This window comes from Gadus chalcogrammus, chromosome 2, assembly GCF_026213295.1.
Source record: "Gadus chalcogrammus isolate NIFS_2021 chromosome 2, NIFS_Gcha_1.0, whole genome shotgun sequence".
In the NCBI taxonomy this organism is placed as follows: Eukaryota; Metazoa; Chordata; class Actinopteri; order Gadiformes; family Gadidae; genus Gadus; species Gadus chalcogrammus.
The window spans coordinates 2,966,609-2,988,067 of record NC_079413.1 but is presented as its reverse complement, the minus strand read 5'-3'; the positions used below and the strand labels follow the sequence as shown (position 1 = coordinate 2,988,067).

General features: G+C 46.7%; 1 protein-coding gene and 1 long non-coding RNA gene across 8 annotated transcripts in view; one reads left to right on the top strand and one right to left on the bottom strand.

Annotated features, from left to right (window-relative positions):
- The first annotated feature begins 4,134 nt into the window (after positions 1-4,134).
- Positions 4,135-9,658, top strand: LOC130369645 (uncharacterized). Of its 7 annotated transcripts, none has more exons than XR_008892850.1 (7): positions 4,135-7,374; positions 7,486-7,587; positions 7,881-8,205; positions 8,298-8,375; positions 8,482-8,565; positions 8,820-8,905; positions 9,091-9,658. It is a non-coding gene; the product is annotated as an uncharacterized LOC130369645 (long non-coding RNA). The 7 variants fall into 7 exon arrangements; XR_008892852.1 differs by having other exon boundaries at positions 7,476-7,587; XR_008892853.1 differs by having other exon boundaries at positions 4,135-7,387; positions 7,476-7,587.
- A 3,632-nt stretch (positions 9,659-13,290) lies between these two features.
- The window catches only part of LOC130406758 (dynein axonemal assembly factor 5), a 30,877-nt gene continuing 22,708 nt past the window's right edge, over positions 13,291-21,459 (bottom strand). Inside the window, exons 10-13 of the mRNA XM_056612444.1 lie at positions 20,175-20,325; positions 17,796-17,952; positions 17,275-17,466; positions 13,291-13,849 (exon numbers count right to left, since the gene is read on the bottom strand). Of these exons, the coding sequence (XP_056468419.1) occupies positions 13,683-13,849; positions 17,275-17,466; positions 17,796-17,952; positions 20,175-20,325 (667 nt within the window). The 3' untranslated portion in view covers positions 13,291-13,682. The remainder of the gene's footprint in view (positions 13,850-17,274; positions 17,467-17,795; positions 17,953-20,174; positions 20,326-21,459) is intronic.

Sequence of the window (21,459 nt, the reverse complement as noted above, 5' to 3'; positions counted from 1 at the left end):
GGTGAATAACGTCGCTGTGGAGTGAGACACCGACCAATGAGGGAGACATTGTTTGTTGTAGCCTACGTCTACTCGGTCGTAGGCTACTGCATCCCAGCAGCGGCAGCATCACTTCAGCTGCGGCTAGACCGAGAGGAGGAGGAGGAGGAGGAGGTTGCTATGCAGGTAGGGGGTGGTTGCTATGGAGAACTTGATTCTCACGCGGACACACCGCCCCCATCTGGACCCTGGGATGCCAATGCTGTGGTAAAGTGTGTAAAGTATGACCAAGTGTTTCTTTCTGTTAAATAGATAGAACTTTATCAATCCCCTGTAGGAGAAATGTGTTAATGGTAAAATGGTAAAAAAAAAAAAATACAAAACATGACAGTAACTCTAAAGTCAAACCGTCCAATCTGAAGGCTCTACTTAACCACTCCCCCTACTCACTTCCGCCAATGCAAAGCGAACATAACTGATTAGGGGAGGGCGTAGCCTCCCCTAATCAATTTGTGGCTGACCCAGAGGAACTAAATAGCGGCGCAAGTTGGTGGGAGCTATCCTGGTAATTTCTCTGCGTGAGAAATACGAAGTGTGGCGTGTGAGCGTGTGCATGTGCATGGGTTGAATTGCGTGTGTCTCACGCTGAATGTGTGAGACTTGAGAGCCATCTAACAGAGTGGCGACACTTCCATTGGACTCCGTTGTAGAGCCTACTTCCGGGGTATGGAGCCTCGCATAGTTCCAAACAACCATTTTACGGCGTAGGAGATCATTCATTTCCATTGCTGGCCGTCGAGTAACTTCCGAGGTAAATTGATTTAATAGCTACCTCTTTTGAATTGTCAACTGTCTATATTGTATCAGAGGCCCTTTATGATGCATATACTGATATTTATTTGTAAATGCACAGCGTAATTATAAATATATTTATCTTGGTAGACGACCGATTGCCTGCTAGTTTGTTACCTTCACAGATGGCGAAGTTGAGTTATCTCCAGGGGTGAATTGATTAAGTAGCCACCTCTTTTGAATTGTCAACTATCTATTGTATTAGAGGTCCTTTTATGATGCATATACTGATATTTATTTGAATATGCACAGTGTAATTATATATATTTTTGTCTTGGTAGACGACCGATTGCCTGCTGGTTTGTTAGCTCGACTTCGCCATGTGAAGGTGTCTACACCAACAATTACGAAGTTCAGTATTGGTGAATCTAACTTTTAGTTAGTTAGTTAGTTATTTATGTTGGATTACTAGGATCATTTAGGTTGCTTTAAGGACGGATTTTATGATGCGATAGCTAGTAGAAATAACAGTGTTTGTTTAATCATATCCTGGAAAGGGTGATGTTCAGCACATGAAGCCCTACAGATGCCGCCGCTTCAACAATGCTGTCTATGATGGGCGGTGAATTTAACCTGTGTGGCTTTTTCGTTTTAACTTCTTGTTGACTGAATTGTACCTCTTTCTTCGTGCCAAATTGATTTTTTTTTTTGTTTTTGTTTTCTAGTTGCCTTATTAGGTCCTCCACAGTCGCCCCATCAGTCCCTGGCAGTCTGGCCCCTGGAGCAGCTGGCCCTGGATCACCTGCCCCTGGATCACCTGCCCCTGGCAAAGTGGCCTCTTGATTGCTCTCGCTGTCTCCTGTCATGTCCTTTTCATCGCTCTTGAAATCCACCTCAATTTCTCCCTCAATCTCTGTAACAATTACAAGGTAATGTTGCCGTTATGTGTATTTTGCCTTTGCATTTGCAACTACTGTCATCTCTGATCCAGCGTCCAAGTGCTGTCACGTGACGACAAGATGGCGGACGCGGTGAGAATCCTTGGCTGTGTCCCTATTCCTCTACGAATAGTCATATCTCCTATCCTTTACTTAACCTTTGTGGAAAACGTCATCGGGTCAAGGAGAGATGAAAATGTGCTTCCTTTCTAACATAGGAAAAGACAGTGCTGTTTAAAATGAATTCAACTCCACTTTTCCTAACCGACATCATTGCGCGACGGGTATTGCTGACCTCTAGCGTTTCTATGGTGGAACTAGTTTTCCGAAGTTGGTCTACAACAGGGGTTCTCAAAGTTTTGACAGCTGAGGGCCAATTTAGGTACCCAAAATTTGACTATTTATTTATTTTTGTTTAAATTAATATTGATATAAATAAAAGAGAACGTACTGGCAATGATGGGAAAGTATAACAAAATGGGGAACGACTTCACGTGACAAATGAAGGGGGAACAGATTGTTTGCTTTGCAAAAAACGTCTGCATTTTTATTTTCTTGCGGTGTATATTGTGTCTTTAATAACCATCAATGTATGCTTTCATTTCGATTCAAATAATGTTTCTTGGAATTGATATCCATTATTATCAATTTTATTTTCTGCTCTTCTCTTCAAACAAACCAATAAAAAATAAAGAAAAGAGAAATATTATGTCTCCTCCATTTTGGTCACTTGGCGCTTCCTCGGGATACCGAAGATAGGTGGTAGAGTTCCTCTTGTCCTCTGCCCTCCTCCGTGAAATGAGCAAATCGTCTGCAATGACGGCACAAACACACACCGTTTTTGTAGGTCATTGTTACGGTTGTGTTAATATTGGAATTCACAGCACATCTGCTTCAGAAGAACTATACCCTTCAGTATGGAGATTCTCAAACAAAGTGGAGCACCACCACTTCCTGAGATGTGTTATGTCACGCTAACAGTACATCAGTCAGAATTAACTTCCAAAGACTGTTTGTACTCGACTACATCATCATTTTGCATTAACTTTAGCCCTTTCATTTTCGTATATTTTCCTTTATATATATTTGTATGTATCTAGTGTACTATTTGAAATAAGTTGAATGTAATTGTAACTTATTTAAAGTGTCTGCTATCGTGGATAAATACATTAGCTTAAGGCAGTGGCGTCCCTATGCTGTTTTATTCGGGGATAAAGCCTCGGATGTTATTTAATTAGCATTTATAAACATTTATAAGTAGCCTAGTCTAGATAGACATAGTCCTTCTGGCAATAGAATAAACTACCTGTTTACCACCTCAAGTGTATTAACCTATCCTATCCCCAGTCAGATCTGTGCGTGTGTGTGTTAACGTGTGGTGGTAGGCGATGACTCCAGTTTAACCAGTGAATGAGTCTCTTTGATGAAAGCTTCCTTCTCACTCTCACACACTAACACACACACACTCACTCGCGCACACAGTAAGGTGAATTGAATGAAGACTTTTTCGTTCTGAAGTTTGAATCTAAATCAGTCAAATCAGACTCATCCCTTTAATTAAAATGAGGGAGGTCATTTAAGATCAAACACAGAGCTGAAATAGCCTCTCACTGTTAGCAAGAAGACCACAGGTTGCCGAACCGGCATTGAGTTTACTAATTAGCTCGCCTGCCAGGTGGTTTTCTTAATTAGTTAATTGGTTGCATCTGGTGCGTTTCACTTAAAAGGGAACCGGACAGAGCTGTTGTGACTTATTTAACATCTCTTCCAGTTTCACAGGTTAAAGACTTTTTGAAGTAAAGAAGAGCATCTCATCTGAACCTGATGTGAGTATTATGTGGCAAAGCACAACTGACGTGACTTGTATGTTGAATATAAATCACTGATAATGTGTGAAGGAAATCGGGGATTGTGGTGGTTTAACTCATTTGAAATTTGAACCATGAGTAAACTGTTCCTTCCTTCAAAGGTCTATCGTGGATATTTAACTGCAGTTCTGTGAGTATCCCAACTTAACCATGAAGCATAACTGCAAACTGTAAGTCATTAATTTCTCATTACTCTTGGGCACATTGATGTATTTTGGCTTCCTGGTGAGTTAACCTGTTACCTGAAGGTTGATCTGAGTAGTAAGGATGTTTTATTGGTTCATGGGTTACTTAGGTGTTTGGTTTATGTTGGTTTTAATGATTTGTTAAAATGGTTACAGGCTCCAAGTTATTGTTGTAAGCTGGAGTAATGGGTTGGGCTCTGATATCTTCAGTCTTCTTTCATTCTACTCTCCTGAGCTCTGCGTCTTTATAACATGAGTGTTGCTTTACTGATAAGGTTGTGGTCTGAGTGGGCAGAGGTGCATACTGGGATACAGAGCTGTCTGAAGTCTACAGGTCTGTAGACACACCCCCTCAGGGGAAACCGAGTGTTTGAGAAACTGTCGTGACGTCAGTTACATGGACTGGAATGTTCTTAAAGATGGAGACAGGGATTCAGAAAGAGAAACACCAGGGGGAGATGAGGGGGCTCCTCATCTCAACGACCAAAACACAACTTCAGTCTGACACGGAGAACCATGGAACACATTCAACAGTCCCCTCCAGGCATCGTGACTCCTCAGGAACAGTTTCATTTCCAAGAAGGTCTTATTTGGGGCCATCCCCATATGGATCCTGCTCCTCAAGAGCCACCCCCCTCCACTGAGTGGTCTTCTGAACAGATGACCTCCTTCCTGTCCTCAGGCCGACTAAAGCTGCAACGTTTGCATCTGTGAAGGCCCCTCTTTCAGGAAACCACAGGACTACAAAGACATGACTTCAGAGATGTTGAATCAACCTGGGACAAATTTTTGGAGACGCCAAGCATAATCCATCACCAATGTGGGACGCCACTGAAGAATGTTGTACATAAATTACGTCTCTTGAGACATTGGTTGTTCTGTTCTGGGTGCCCTGGCAGGAGAGCTGGGGGGGGGTGATGGAATGTTATTTGGCATGAGGTTTTTACCCTGCATGATTGTTTGGCCTTTTATGGCTCAGTGGTGTGTGTTTGGGTTTGACATGAGATGGAAGATTTTTGAGCATCTCTAGGGTTCTACTGGGTGTGTGTGTGTGTGTGTCTCCCACTCACACCTGACATGGGGTTCTACGTGCCTGTCCTGGGTTCTATGTGTGTGTGTGTGTGTGTGTGTGTGTGTGTGTGTGTGTGTGTGTGTGTGTGTGTGTGTGTGTGTGTCCGGCTTGCTTTGACAGTGATAATGTTCATACAGGGTCTGTGTGATTGGCTTGGGATATTGGAATGGTCAACTAAATCATACCTGATGGACGGCCACACGTTTACTTAAGGGCTTCCAGTGGACATGAAGAGCCCTGAGCGACGCTCCGGAGCGAGATCCAACACACTGGGCAGGAAGGAGAGTACCCAACTCAAGTGTAAAAGGATGCAAGCGGCGTGTTCAGATCACAAAGAAAAATATGTTTTCAGGAAGAGGTTCTGTGCGAGAGGTTCACGACCGACGCAGAGTTGTCAAACTAGGACTACACCAATCAGGATCAATGGAGGATGGACACCAAAAGGAATTCCACAAGGAGAGTCTGACGTTGGAAAGGGACCTAAATGGATATTCAAGATGACCTTCAGACCTGTAATGAGACGGCTCTTCCTACCTGGCTGGATTGATGGAGAGCCCTGTGGATCTTGTCTTGCTCTCAGTTGCACGTCTTCTCAGGCTGAACTGTATTTGTTTCGGACAGGACTAGTTGAACGATTGGTTCCCTTAAATCAGAACCAATCCGGGAACTCCAGCTAGTGCGCTCTTCGAGCTGAAGTTGTGCTCTTCAGCTGAGGAGGTAAGGAAACCTTTACTGGGGCTTCAAGGTGTAAAGAGGAGAATGTTTCAAAGTGTTCCATGGTACTCTGATGAAGACCGTTGTTGTGTTCGACTGGCTGAGAGGAAGAACCCACACATCTTCCTCTTGGCCTTTCTCCTCTGAGAATCCTGGCGCCATCTTGAAGGATATTCCAGCTCATGTAACTGATGTCGCGACAGATTCTCAAACACTTGGTTTCTCCTGAGGGGCGTGTCTATAGAACTGAAGACTTCAGACGGCACTGTATCCCAGCATGCATCTCTGCTCACTCAGACCACACCCCCATGAGTAGGATGCAACACTCTAGTGATGGAGATGTAGAGTTTTATAAGTAACGAGGGAGCAGTCTGTAAATCTTTAAACTATGCAGATGGTTGGATAGTTCAGGAATATGGCTTATTTTTATTATGGGCAGTCCTTTCACTCGGATGCCCACTTCTCACTGGAGCTGTACATGTGTTGGCTGGCTGGCATGATTTGCTGTTGGTGATGAGGCGGTCAGGGTGACGTTGCAGGGCTATGGTCGGCTCTCTGTGAGCTCAACGTTTAGATTTGCTCTGCATGGTTTGTACCCTGAATAATCTAGATAATTGTAAAATGTAGACACGGTTTTCTATTGAATGATTCCAGGATTTTAATTTTAAAGTTGTTGTGGGACGTACATGGTAGTTTGGTTCTTTGTATGGTTTTGAGTGATAACTTGTACACACTGGGTGCATAATAATGTAAAGGTACACTGAATAGTATTAATGACCAACAGCAACAAACAGATCTCCTCAAGGTAAGTCTGTTGGCTGTATTTTAATGAAGACCATCGCTGGACTTCAGGATCTTCCTCCGTTCAGCTCAAGGTGAGGCGCTGGTTATGTTTTTTCTTTGGTTGGTTCCGGCCGGAATGTTCGGATTCCTGTCGGACGGTTTGTGCTTCCCGCCGGGAAGTTTCTGAGTGCGGTCACTTGATTTAGTCCCAATGGTTAGCATAGAAAGTTGTAGTCTTGACAACCATAAGAAACCACCTGGCAGTTAGTTTGACGGGAGTCCCCTGAGGGAATCTGGCGGAACGTTCTGGATTGTATTTGCGTAACCTCGAGCCGTTGTCAACGGAAACTATTTTTCAGTCTGTTTCCATTGGGAATTGTTTGATATTTGATATTACATTTTGTTTGATATTAAATACATACTGACACGTACGTCGTACAATATGTTAATTTCCGATGGTTGCGGCGTACTTTTAACCACGTTGACGTGACGGGACTCTCACTGCGTACAAAACTGCGTTCTACTTGCGGGCCCATTTTTGACATCAAGGAAGGCTGAAAATCATTTCAAGGTGGAAGATAATTTGACATTTCTTCAACGGAATCCAGCACCTGAATATGGCTGAGTATATTTGATTTAATATCGATACTGCTTAGTGTTCTTTGTTACTTCAGCTTTTGTACGTTCTAAATATCTGCTGTCATTAATTGCCACAGAAGTTAAACCCTAGCCAATGGAATGAAGTTAAACGACGACTTTGGTGCAGAGTTACCAACTAGATAATATCAAAGCTAAAATAATGGCCGTCATTCCCACATGTTACAGTAGAAGATACTCTAGAACTGTACAAGGTTAAAAAGGTAACATGTAGTTTGTCCCAAGGTGTCTGCCTCCTCACCCAGAGCCAGACCTCCACCTCCTCACCAAGAGCCAGACCTCCACCTCCTCACCCAGAGCCAGACCTCCACCTCCTCACCCAGCAGACCTCCACCTCCTCACCCAGAGCCAGACCTCCACCTCCTGTCAGAAGTCCTCCAGAACAGGTCAGTGCTCTGGGTGAGTAGAGTCTTCTCAGGTTAGTTTTAATGCATGGCCTTAACCACTTCTTTAAACTTGTGGACTGCTGTCTTCATTCCTCTGCTAGTCTTTTGTAGCTGAAAGGCGAGGCTGAGAGGCTGGGGACCGGAGGCTTGTGGTGCCAGGGTGGACCGGAGACTGAGGCTGGAGAACAGGGGCCTGCAGCACCGGACCAGAGGGTAACCATCACCAAGCTCATCTGAAACACTAAAATCCACGGTAGTTTAGGTCTAGTTTGGATCATCTTATGACTTTAAATCTTATGCAAGAGTCATATGAGCCATTAATGTTACTAGTGCTGCTACGACCGTAGTGGATGAATTGCTGAACGCGACAATCTGCAGACGTTGTCTAATTTAAGTGTTTAAATTTGTCTTCCATTTTACAAGTGAACCTCAGATGCAGGAGGTGGGGTGTGTTGCGTCCCCAGGTGATTTACTGCTGAGACCAACTGTGTTTGTAACCAGACCAGGAATCCATGGCTGAAGGAGCTGATGGAGGAGCCGTGCTGAAGGCCCTGGGCTGGTGGAGGAGCTGGTGGAGGGCCTGCCTGGGGAATGACGTCTATCGTGGGTTAGATGGAGCCTGACTCTGAAGTGATCATCACACTCACTGCCACTTCTAGTAGAATACTGCTACCACAAACTACCGGCGTTTGTACCATATATACCAGACGACTACATCTGTTTTACCACATGTTGAAGCAAGACTTCCGCTGTTTGTTCCAGACCAGGACTCTGTCTGAGGAGAGCTGCTGGAGGAGCTGAGACGCTGGAGGACGACTAGGAATCGACCAAGTTTGTATTTACTTGCATGGCTAACTTAAAGGGCAAAATACAGCTGTTACTTTGACATGTGTCAACCAACTACCGCTGTGTTTTCTTACTAGAACGTGTTTCTGGAGCGGAGGCGAGCTGGTAGGGGAGCCGTGAATCTGGAGGATGACATCACTCTACCAACAAGGATTGTAAGTTTGTATTAACCAAACAAACTGGAAATAAAGGGCTTAAAAATAAGACAAACGACATGTTTGTTACCAGACTTTAGGGCCAGACTCACGCTGTTTGTTCCAGACCAGGACTCTGGCTGAGGAGAGCTGATGGAGGAGCCAAGACACGAGCCAAGAGGACGACATCACTCCACCAACCAGGATCCTCGTAAGTTTGCCTAAAATAAACAGAGTGGACTTGTTGTAACGCAGGATTAGTTTGTCCAGTACAAGTTACGGCATACTATTGTGGTTGTTTACCAGACAAACTACAGCTGCTACTTTGTTACGCGCCATTAGAGCCCAACTACTCCTGTGTTTGTGACCTTAGAGCCCAACTACTACTGTTTGTTACCTTCATTAGAGACAAACTACTACTGTGTTTGTTACCTTACATTAGAGACAAATTGCGTTTGTAACCAGACCAGGAATCTGGATGACTGATGGAGAAGCCGTACATCTGGAAGGCAAATCCTGAGGACCACCAGGACTCTACCATCAAGGACTAGGTAGGGGCTTGGGGGTTCAACTCTCAAACCAATGGTGCCGGGTTCAAGTCCTCAGAATACAGTGATGCGCCCCTGAGCAAGGCGCCCTAAAGCCTGCCTGCTCCTTAATGACTTATCTTTGGTTCAGATAATGTTGCATCTTTTGAATATTGAACCTAATCAATGTCCTTGTTTGGTCCGGGCAGACACACCTGAGCTGAACCTCACCTGATCCTGTTTGGTCGGGGGTAGACACACCTGAGCTAAACCCGCCCTGATCCTGACATCCTGCTGGTCCTGTCTCCTCAGTTCATCTGAGCCTCGTCCTCCAGAAGACCTGCTGAGCTCAGCAGTCTGAGGCTGATGGATCAATGACCTCCAGTGGGAGTGATCTTCTTGACCCCACATGTAACCGTGTGCTTCCACACGCCTTTCCCTCACGTCTGTCACTAACCTCACTACTTCACTACTCTCTACTGCTTCCTCTTTTCTTCCTTCTCTGTGGTTCGAACCTTTACACGGAAGGCGCGTCTTCCTGCCCTCAGAGGGTTCAGCGTTAGGGTTGAGAGTCAGGGTTTAGAGTCAGGGACAGAGCTGGTCAGGGAGGACTGCTTTTACACAAACCTCTTCACTTGCTTTCGGAATGGTGGTGACATTTTGAAAAGATTCATTTGGGAAAATGTTTTCCTCTGCTTTCCTTTACAAAATTGTATTAAACTTCTGTCAAGTGTTTTTGTTTATATATTAAAATCGCACATTGACTTCTACATGTTTGGTGCGGTTCATTTAATTGTCCTTTAACTTGGTTAATGTCAAGCTAAACTCCTGCAATACATTTAATTTACATGATTGTTATTCAGCAATGTTCACATAATCCATTTTGTAAAAATACGAAACCTCCATTACTACTAAATTCAAGCCTATTCATGTGGCTGTGTCCCAATGTCAAGGAAGCATGCTCAACGGCCGCTGTCACGTTAAAATTGTACCGGGGGCGAAAATGGTACCGGTGTAAGTACCATATTGGCTCGGCTACCAGATCGGCTCGGGGTCCGTCGTCTGCTGATTACGTTACACAATATCATTGGCTGTACGCTTGAATGGGCGTAGGCTACATTGTGATTGGCTGCTAAGGGACAGTTGTGATTGGCTGTTTTGTGCTGTAGCTCTGGCTGTCGTCATAGCAACCACAGCGAGCACATGTGTGAGCGCGAGTAGGTCTGTCTAGTTTCGGTTTGTGTTGCCAGATTGGGCATATGTCCCGTTTTTCCAGCCTAACGTGATTCAAAGTAGCCAAATCAGGCTGAAAATGTGCCCAATCTGGCAACACGGACGGCTTATCTTAACAGCCAAGATGATTCCGAGGGATGTTTTGTTTTTAGAAGAAAACTATCCATACAGATAGGTTGGGAATGGTCTATGTTCAAAATGAAAGATCATTACAGGCTCTTTAATTTAAGCCATAAAAGACCTTATTGCTGTAGATAGCGTATTGTGTGACGTAATCAGCAGACGACGGACCCCGAGCCGATCTGGTAGCCGAGCCAATATGGCACTTACACCGGCCTACGTCATCCGTTGCCAGGCAACGGACAACTGATGACGTAGGCCGGTAACGGACAACAGATTACGTAAGGGGTTGTCCGTTGCCAGGCAGGTTTCAATCCCGCTCATGTTGCCGAAGACGAATTAATATAATACAGATAACGGATCGCTAGATAACACTTTTTACTTTATATTTGTATTGCATTTAATTGTTTAATCGAATTTAGCTAGTAAACTGAGGGTTTAATGTGTATCATAGTCTAGCTAGCTTGTGTTAATTTAATTTCCTTAATTAAATTTAGAGAACAGAATATAGGTGATAGATAGAAGATAGATAGATGGGTAAATAGGTGAGCAGGCATTTACTAACTGGTAAATGTTTTTTATTGTTATCCCCATAACATTTAGCTATTACTGTGTAGGAAAATGGATAAATACAATGCAATACAATACAAATATAAAGTTAGGAACGCTAATAAATGTAATCTGTCTTGTCGCGCTCAATGAACGAGTTAGCGAATGTTCAAGAACCTTCCCACGTCATTTGACGCGATCGCGATCGTCTGTTGCCAGGCCGGTTTGGAATGGATTACTATTGACGACGTAGGCCGGTACAATTTTCGCCCCCGGTACAATTTTAACGTCGCTACGTCATAGAACGCAGACAAAGCACTGTTCCAATGTTGAGGACACTCGAAAGCCGCGCCATTTTCACGTCCTTTGTTTTTGAGAATTCCAAGATTTTTCAAGGATGCATCGCTGCATCCTAGGCGAGACAAAACTACCCACAATCCACTGCGTTCACACGCTGCGGCTGCACGGGATATAAAAAAATGGCAGAGGGAAAGCAGTACACGTTAAAATGTAAGTGAAGTTATATTAAAGTTTTCAGAAATATTTTGTGCCGTATTGGTTTTTATAGATTCATCATGTTAATGCAAATAATCAAGCTTAAAGACCTGTGCCACTTTTCAAACGTTGCTATATTTTGCATGGACTTAGCTGGTGTTAAACACCACTGTCAACAATGTAAATGTACTCGCTCACAAGATTACATTATTTATGTATACCTATTTATGTTTGTGTTTAATCTTTTTTTTTTAGGGTCAGCCCAGCAAACGGAGGCTTTTGTGCACCTAAGGGTGACCCACAAAAATGTTGTCAAATAAATGCACCACCGATCATTTGCAATGTTTGTAATTTGTAATGAACGTATATAATTGTATTTTATATAATATACTTATGTGTTCAAAGCACTGGTAGATTGTAGGTATATATGAATGAATCGGATCAGTTAAATAATATATCCAAATAAATACATGTTTATCATCACTTTCTTTGTCTTTTTTCCCCTGCATAATAATCAACCATACTGTAAATGTGATGCATGAATTAGTTCTCAGACAATTTCACTTAGTTTTATGAATATTGAATGGATTTTTTTTTAATAAAGACTATTCGATCAACCGCAACAAAGCTTTTGTGACTTCCTCAAAGAGGCTCCATGCGAAGGAGACATGACCGCATTCATAACAGACAAAAGTCAAATAAATATCGATCAACTTGATTGCTGCCATGTTTTATTCATTAGCGCACATGTGTTTACAAGCGTAAACGCAGTATTAAAAAGCGGAAGCGGAAGCGCTTCCACACTAGCAAGTCGTTCCAAAGTCCGAACGTTACAAACGCAGGCCATTCTCTGCTACTACACACGTTTAATCTACCAACCCGTCTGACATCAATGTACCATAGCTACGTTGGTTCAAACGGAAAAATGTAGTTTGGTGTGAGACTGTTGTCCAGCAGAGGGAGCTGTCATACACCTTAACTTAATTATACAGGAATGTCTGTATTTACATTTTAAAATGTTCATGGGCTGGTCTAGTTGGTCTGCAAATAACTCTGCCTCCAGCTACAGGATTGGTCGAAACATATGAAGTGAAATAAATAAAAGCCCAGTTCACCAGATCTGAGGTCAGCTGCGGTAGATTTTGGATCATGAATGTATTGAGTGACCGACGTCTGAGCTAAATATTAACCACCTGGAACTTGGTTTCCTGGAGCTCGGAGGACGGCAGGACGCGTGTTTACCTGGTCGATTAGGCCCTGAACGCAGACCCTGAACCCAGACATCCTAATCACAGACCCTGTGTTTAATTAGCCCCGAATATAATTTTGGGGTTAAAAAAATAAAAAAAGTAAAAATATTTATAATTATTTATAAGTACTAGCCTAGTCTAGATAGTCCTTCTGGGAAGAGAATAAACAGTTTAAAAACATAACCTTTTTTCCACCTCAAGTGAATTAACCTATCCTATCCCCAGTCAGATGTGTGTGGGTAAAGTCTGTCTCACTTGTATTAATTTTACTCTGAAATAACTTGAACGGAACTTTAGACATTTGGGGATAAGCAGCACAGCAGTCAGGTAGCTATTTTAAGCTATAATAAACTGCGCATTTTGTTTATTTAGGTGAAGCATTATGAAAAAATGTTCATGCAAAATAAAGCATAGAAATCATTTTGGCATTTTCATTTTCCGTCTGGGCTAAGCTTGGATGTTTATGAAACCTAGAAATACCCTTGGCTTAAGGAGTGGACCCATCAAAAACTAATTTCACAATCGCATGTTTTTGCAATCACAATTAGGTTGTTTCAGTCATTAGCCTGTGACGTCAGTGGGGGTGGCAAGTGGAATCACGTGACAGCACTTGGACGTTGGATGTCCATATCCTACAAGCCCCAGCGAGACATTATAGGAACGGGTTGGATTTTAAAACCATCTCCCAACCTCGACATTTGGCTCAATGATCAATATAACACAACGATACAGTACCTAATAAATAAAGACAGGACGGGGAGCCTCACTTTAACTTTTATTAAAATATAAAGCAAGTATTTTTTTTAATATATATAACGTAAAACTATATGAAAAAAAATACATGTTAGGTATAAAACATCTCATTCAACAAACGTCCACATTTTTCTCTAATCAGTAAAATAAATGCAGTGTATCTGGCATGACAATAACAGAAGTCAAATAAATCTGAACCTAAATTCTTGATCTGGAACCCATGACAGATATCACTCATTGAGTTATTCTAGCTTAGTTAAGATGAGAACTCAAAAAAATTAACAATTGCCATTAAAATGAGAACATGCACGTTTTATCCATCTTTCAAATGAAGGCACAAACGCCATTGCCATCCGGCTCGACAGCGCCCTCTGCGGACAGCGAGCGGAACGACCGGGACTTTATGAGTCTGCGGGTTGAGCAGGCTCGACAGCTCCCCCTCTCGGCAGGGAGTGGATGTGCAGCAGTAGCTGCTCACAGTAGGCCGGGCTGCGCTGTTTGTCCTTGGCCGCTTGTGTCTCCCTCTCCAACAGGGCAGGGTGAACCCGGCTGCCCGCCTTCAGCACCCCTGGGGAAGCCACAGGACACAGTCAGACGTTAAGGTGACTGAGCACATATAACACATTGAGCGTGAGGTAAACTTGATTGTTAGCAAATTATTTGCCAATTGTTGCATTGTGTGCACATATTGTGCTGCTCATGTGATGTCCTGCAAAGGAATGCATAATAAATGAAGGGCCCACGGTACAAACTGTTCTGTCACCGGGCCGGAATGAGGGAACATGATCTTCTATGGCCCATTAGCAACTACTGTTTTCCGCACGTTTATATTGTGTAAAAAAAAAAAAAGTGTGCTGGGCCACCAGCAGATGGCGCCGATGCACCGCATAAACCGAGCATCCCAAAGTGCAAGTCGTTTTCCAGCAGATGGCGACACGTCAACTCTACCCCTACCCTTTCCTCTCGTCCCCGGGCCCCGCTATGAGATCAATGCGTGTATATAGTATTACTCCAAATTGGTGTGGACGGGAAATACTTAGGGAACCGCACTTGCACAGGTGCTGCCGGAGCGTGTGACAAGTCCATCACCCTAAATGAGTTTAACCGTGCAGGCGTATCAAGTGATACCGCGCGGAACTTTGTTCCTGACGGGGAAGAATCTTTAAACACGGTACCGGCCTGGAACTGGTTGGGGTGGGAAACAAATGAGAACAATGAGGAGTTTATTGGCACTGGTTCAGCCATAAATGTGTGCGTGTGCGTGTGTGTTGCGTGCAAGCGTTAGCAGGTAACAGACGTGCTGCCAAGGCTGTGGGATTACAGGGTTTGTGGTGGTGGGGTTCTGTTTTTGTGCGTGTGTGTGTATAAGTGTGCGTGCGTGTGCGTGTGTGTGTCCGTCATGCTGTCAGGGCCGCTGCCAGACATCCAGCCACTTCACAGACGTACGTTTGAAATCCTAGAAGCATACGAATTGGATCATGAAAACGAGGAACAAAGAGGAGTGTGGGGGGGGGGGGGGGGGGTCCTCTCGGGGGGGTGGGGGGGGGGGGCGCACACCAGCGTGCGGGACGCTTCCCGACCGGGACGGGGGTTCTGCCGTCAGACACGAGGCTGTCACTCAGCGGGCCGTCGGGACATCCCCCTCACAGGTCCAGTCTGTCTTCTCTGTCTTCTCTCTCTCTCTCTCTCTCTCTCTCTCTCTCTCTCTCTCTCTCTCTCTCTCTCTCTCTCTCTCTCTCTCTCTCTCTCTCTCTCTCTCTCTCTCTCTCTCTCTCTCTCTCTCTCTTCCTCAGACCAAGGTCCCAGACCCTTAAGAGGAACGACTTATTGCCCCTGGAAGCCTTCCAACGGCCCTGTGGGAGAGCTACAATCCCTGGTATGGAAACTATTGATGGATCTGGTGGATGTAAAGAATTGAACCCCCCACTCCCTTCCTCATTCCTCCTCATCATTCCTTCCCCTCCTCCTCCTCCCTTCCCTCTCCAACTTCCTTCCCCTCCTCCTCCTCCTCGCCCTCCTCCACCTCCTGCTGCTCCTCCTCCCTTCCCTCTCCTCCTCCTTAAAAGATGAGAGGGGGCCTCTGTCTTGGACATTCATACCACTCACCAGCACCCTGTCAAGACTAATGACAAGTAACAACCATGAGAGAGGAGCAGAGACCGGCTGCTCTAACAACCATGAGAGGAGCAGAGAGGAGGAGCAGAGAGGAGGAGAGAGGAGGAGAGGAGGAGAGAGGAGCAGAGAAGAGAAAAAAGTCAGCCCTGGATCTTCTAAATGCATAAATAAAATAAGGCTACCGGTAACTGTGAGGGAAACCGTGACGTCTCTGGGTAAAACGCAGGGCAGGAGAGCGAGAGCGTACTGGAGACAGAGAGAGGACGGACACAAGTAGACAGGGGGATCATGTGGATACAGAAACGTGCAGGGATGGAGAGAAGGCTCTTTCTCCATGTGGTTGTCATGAGAGAGAGAGAGAGAGAGAGAGAGAGAGAGAGAGAGAGAGAGAGAGAGAGAGAGAGAGAGAGAGAGAGAGAGAGAGAGAGAGAGAGAGAGACAGAGAGAGAGACAGAGACAGAGACAGAGAGAGAGAGAGAGAGAGAGAGAGAGAGAGACTTGACTAAGCAGCCAGGTGGGACCATCTGTTTTGATGTGCGATTGATAAACCAGTACAGTTGGAAGCTAACCCCCGTGTGAGGATATGGGGGGGGGTCATCACAGAGCTGGGCTGTGTGGGCAGCAGTGGTGTGTAATAGATGTCACAGACATTAGCCTGCGTACTTGTAGATATCTCTCAAGGGGGTACTTGCACAGTAACATTTCACACACACACACACACACACACAACGTCAACTGATGAAAGCCCTTGATGGACTTGCCTTGTTAAAGTCTGTGTGTGTGCATGCGTGTGTGCTTGTGCGTGTGTGTGCGACTGTGCGTGCGTGTGTGTCTGTGCGTGTGTGTGGGAAAGAGGCCACAGCTCCATCTGGTCCCGGTGATGAGCGAGTAGGAGAGCGAGAAAAATGCAGAAGCTTTGATATGAGGAGGAGAGATGCAGGCTCACCGGCTGGTGAGCCTGCATCTCTCCTCCTCGTATCAAAGCCTCAGAGTCTTCCCGGTTCCACGCCCATCCGCCCTTCTCACCTCCCGGTTTCCCCTCCTCCTCCCTCCATCCGTGACCGGCAGAGCCCTCCTCTACTGTCTCCTCTGTCATCATCCAATATCCCTCAACGTTCTCCCCCCCCCCCCCGACCAATGCTGGCTTCACAAAACACTCGGCGGATCACCTCAAAGTCACGACGCTCAATGCTAAAATCCCCCAGGCTTGTGATTCACGGGGTGGAACACAAGCACATGCTCATCATCGAACTTCTTTCCAGATGATTCCATCGGTCCTGTTTTGGTTCCGGTACACCGGGATCCCACGGTAAAGCGAGCGACGGTCACACTCTTGTTTGTTTTTCCTCGGAGGATCACGTGACTAGGGCAGGGCTTGTTATGCGATGAATTCAATGTGCAGATGGTTTGACTCGAGAGATAAGCACAAAGTACCTTTTAAGTAAAAGGACGAGTTTGTCGGGTCGTTCACGGGCATCCTGAATGTAAACGGCGTCAGCTCGAGGCTGATGTGATTTGCCGAAATCACTCAGGGAATGACAAACATCTCTGTTTCCCTCCTGTCCCTGGAAGTCTCTGAGGTGAGGTTATATATCTGCCATTAACCACACCGAAAACACTAGGAGAGAGTTGTGGAATTTTTTTTTTTTTCCCACTGTTGATGTCACGATCGTCGGAAACACAGAACTACGCTGGCCTCGGCCTTCCAGATCCCAAACAGAGGCCAGGTGTTTTCGGTCCCAGCTCGATGGATAAACCGGTGTGACAGTTTATGCGTAGCGCCATCACTTGTATCCGCGCCGACCGAAGTACGCGACGTGCGAACCCCTCGTGGTACGGCCTCTAGCCCCCGCGACCCCCTCCCACACGCGGACTCACCCAGCACCTGCTCCTGCACCGAGCCGTCGGGATCGTCCAGGTGGAGGAGGAGCTGCTGGAACAGGAACTCCAGGTGCGCTCTGTACAGCTGGGGGTGATAGTCTTCACCCAGGCTGGACAGCCACAGGCCCAGCGCCTTCAGGGCCACGGCGCGCACCTGGTCGCTGCTGTCGTCCAGACGCTTCACAAGCTCTGGGGGGGGGGGGGGGAGGGGGCACACACACACACACACGACCATGAGGCTCACATCGCTCTCTGGAAAAGGGTATTTTCGTCTGCATGGGGGTCTGTCTGACTATGAGTGCATCTGCCTGTGCCCGGGTGTGTTTGCCTGCGTCTGTGTGCGTGCATATTAGTGTGGAACCATCTGCGTGTGTGTCTGTGTGTGCGTGTCTGTGTGTGTATGTGTGTGTGCATCTGTGTGTGTACCTGGGTAGATCTTGTTGAGGGAGTCCGGGTGCATGCTGGTCTGTGTGTGTCTGTGTCTGTGTCTGTCTCTGTGTGTGTGTGTCCCCCCCTACCTGGGTAGATCTTGTTGAGGGCGTCCGGGTGCAGGCTGGCCCCCACCTTGGCCAGCAGGAGGGAGAGGCAGCGGCAGGCGAACAGCCGGGCCGTCGGGGAGGACTCCTCCAGACCGCCCAGCAGCGTGGAGCACAGCTTCTGCTCCACACACAGCAGCTGGAGCACACACACACACACGCACACAGGCACACACAGTTACCTTTTGGACAAAGTCACATTGGAATTCGAGGAGAAGACTGAATCGATGTACTTGATTGTGTTCATAATCATGATAGATCATGAACATCTCATTATCTCAGTACATTATCTCATCCCTTTATCAGGAAGAGCGTAGGAAGAGTGATCGAGCGAGAGTGAGAGAGTAAAGTTACCGGTACGTAGTACACAGCATTATATGCAGTCCCCGAGTCCCAAGAGTCTTATGTATAATGATGTACTATATATTAATCTATAGTTTCAATACTGCAGCATTTCAGATCGAAAGAGAGCCCGCATGACCCCACGGAGCGACGGCCAGGACCGGCTGTCCCTTCCTGTGTGTGACATCGTCACCCGAACGAGCGCTCGGAAAACAGAAGAAAGACGAGGAGGAGGAAGAGGAGGCGAGAGAGAGAGTTGGCGGGAGAGCGAGTTGGCACGGACGCGTCCCGGCGGTGACCTCATGGAGGACAGAGTGAGGAGGGTGTCTGGGAGAGGAAGCGGCTAATGGCATTCACAGGGCCCACCGACGGGCTGCTGTACTGGGCCGAGCGCGCTCAGGGAGAACCGGAACATGGAGCCTGGGAGAACAGGGCGGTGGTGGAGGAGATCGCTACGCTTCTCCGCCCTTTGATTTCCTTTTTTAATGACCGGATGATGACCTGATCCAAACGTGTATATACACACACACACACACACACACACACACACACACACACACACACACACACACACACACACACACACACACACACACACACACACACACACACACACACACACACACCTCAAAGATGATGGAACGTTTGGACACACAAATATGTCCTCTATTGTTACGTTACTATTTTACTTTATTAATCCGAACACACACACACACACACACACACACACACACACACACACACACACACACACACACACACACACACACACACACACACACACACACACACACACACACACACACACACACACACACACACACACACACAGCTTGAGGCAGGTGCCGGGAGGGGAAGTGACAGCGGGGGTATTTCAAGCGTAGAATAGCCCGTCCAGCTACAGAGGAAGCATTATCCCACAGGGACCAAGGTATACAGACAGCTGCCCCCACCCAACAACACCTGCTCCCCATTCCATCCAAACCTCAGACCGAACGGGTGGAGAGAGAGAGGGAGGGAGAGAGAGAGAGAGAAAGAGGGAGAGAGAGAGAGACGGAGAGGGAGGGAAGAAGGGAGGGATGGAGGGAGAGAGCCAGTGAAAAAGTTGGCGAGCGAGAGAAAGGAAGCGATCGAGCGAGGGAGAGAGAAAGAGAGGGAAAGAGAGAGGGAGTCAACACACCCTACACTTGACTAGGCAGCCAGGTGGGAGACTCTGTTTTGACGGGCGATTACTAAACCAGGAGGGTTTGAAGTGAAAGGCCATGTGCGGACGGGCTTGAACGATTGACCAAGCGTGTGTTTTCCTCTTTGCAGATGAGTCATCTTGTGGGGAAGTGTTTTTCTGCGGAGCTCCACACGTTTCCAGTGGTGTCATCCAGCTCCTTACGTCCACCCGATCTAATTCACAGGTCTCTGGGAACGCAGGGGTCCCAGCCTGGGGTAACCATTACGTGTCCTCCACCCATGTGTGTGTTTTATAGTTTGCACGTGTTTATGAGGATATATTTATGTCTGTGTTCTTATGTGAACGTGCGTTTGTGACTGTTCTGTGTGTGTGTGTGTCTGTGTGCCTGTGTTTGTGTGTGTGTGCTCCTGTGTGTGTGTGTACCTGTGTCTGTGTGTGCCTGTCTGTGTGTGCATGTGTGTGCGACTGCTTGTCTGAGTGTGTTTGTGTCTGCATGCCTGTCTGTGTGCATGCCCGTCTGTGTGTATGCCTGTCTGTGTGTGTGCGTGCCTGTGTCTCTATGTGCCTGTCTGTGTGTGCATGTGTGTGTGTGTTTGTGTGTGTGTGTTTATGTATGTGTCTATGTCTGTGTGTGTGTGTGTGTGTGTGTGTGTCTATGTGTGCCTCTCTGTGTGTGTGTGTCCATAGGTGTGCCCCTCTCTACCTGTCCGTGTGTGTGTGTGTGTGTGTGTGTGTGTGTGTGTGTGTGTGTGTGTGTGTGTGTGTGTGTGTGTGTGTGTGTGTGTGTGTGTGTGTGTGTGTGTGTGTGTGTGTGTGTGTGTGCCCCTCTCTACCTGTCCAGGTGTGAGGGAGCCCCCGTGCAGCAGGGCCAGCAGGCAGCTCAGGGCGGCGGTGCGCAGGGCCCCCGCCGTGCGGCCCCCCTGCCACACCAGGTTGGGGAGCAGCACCTCACACAGGAAGCCCTCCGCCACCGCACCGAAACACCTGGGGGGGGGGGGGGGGGGGGAAGAGGGAGAGGGAGAAAAAAAGAGAGAGAGAGAAAAAATGGGTTGAGTTGAAAGCTTAGAAGCCCAAAAAGCATATATTTTACCTTCAGAGTACTTCAAAGTCTAACTTTAATGTACCTTTCACCATCTACTGCAACAAATGAACACAGCAAAACATCATGCCAAGGGTATACCAGTGGACGACTGACCTATGAATGCAGCCCTCCCATCACCCATACGGGTATGCTGTCCATGTGCGTGTCTAATGGGTGGATTGGGCATGAGTTTATCAAGCCGGCTGGGAGAACTGCAAGGCAACGCGTAAAGGTAGACCTCGCTACAGCCTGGAGGCTACGCAGAGGACAAGACCAGTGGGACGAGCCAGGAAACACTGCCTTGACTCTCTCACCCATACTGTTTGTGTGTGTGTGTGTGTGTGTGTGTGTGTGTGTGTGTGTGTGTGTGTGTGTGTGTGTGTGTGTGTGTGTGTGTGTGTGTGTGTGTGTGTGTGTGTGTGTGTGTGTGTGTGTGTGTGTGTGTGTGACGTCTCAAGGATCCAGGTTCCACTCTCACTCTCTGGACGTCATTCTCATTTGATTCAAGGCCGATTTACCAACGAGGCAGAATGATTTGATCCAAACAACAATGGACGCCATGGATGCCCTGCGGTGATCCTTCGCGTTCTGGCAGACAACAAGTACGTAAAAGTCCCGCTATAACAACCCAAATCGGGAAAACGCACGGCACTCACTGCTACGTGGTGTGGCGCCGACCGGCCACTAGGGGGCGCCTGAGTGCCGCCGATGGAGGGACACAGCAGCAGGCTTTATGAGGAGGGTGTCATGGATGGCTTGTGGAGAGGGCTGGCCTGTCATCAATACTGAGACACTAAGATGTGGTAAAACCTTGTTCCCACATCACAGCAGATAGGACACATAGACACTGGCACACACACACACACACACACACACACACACACACACACACACACACACACACACACACACACACACACACACACACACACACACACACACACACACACACACACACACACACAGCTCTCTTTGGAGTTGCAGCCGTTGATTTTGGTTTGTCTTCTTGAAGGGTGCATTCCCTTCAACTTAAGTTT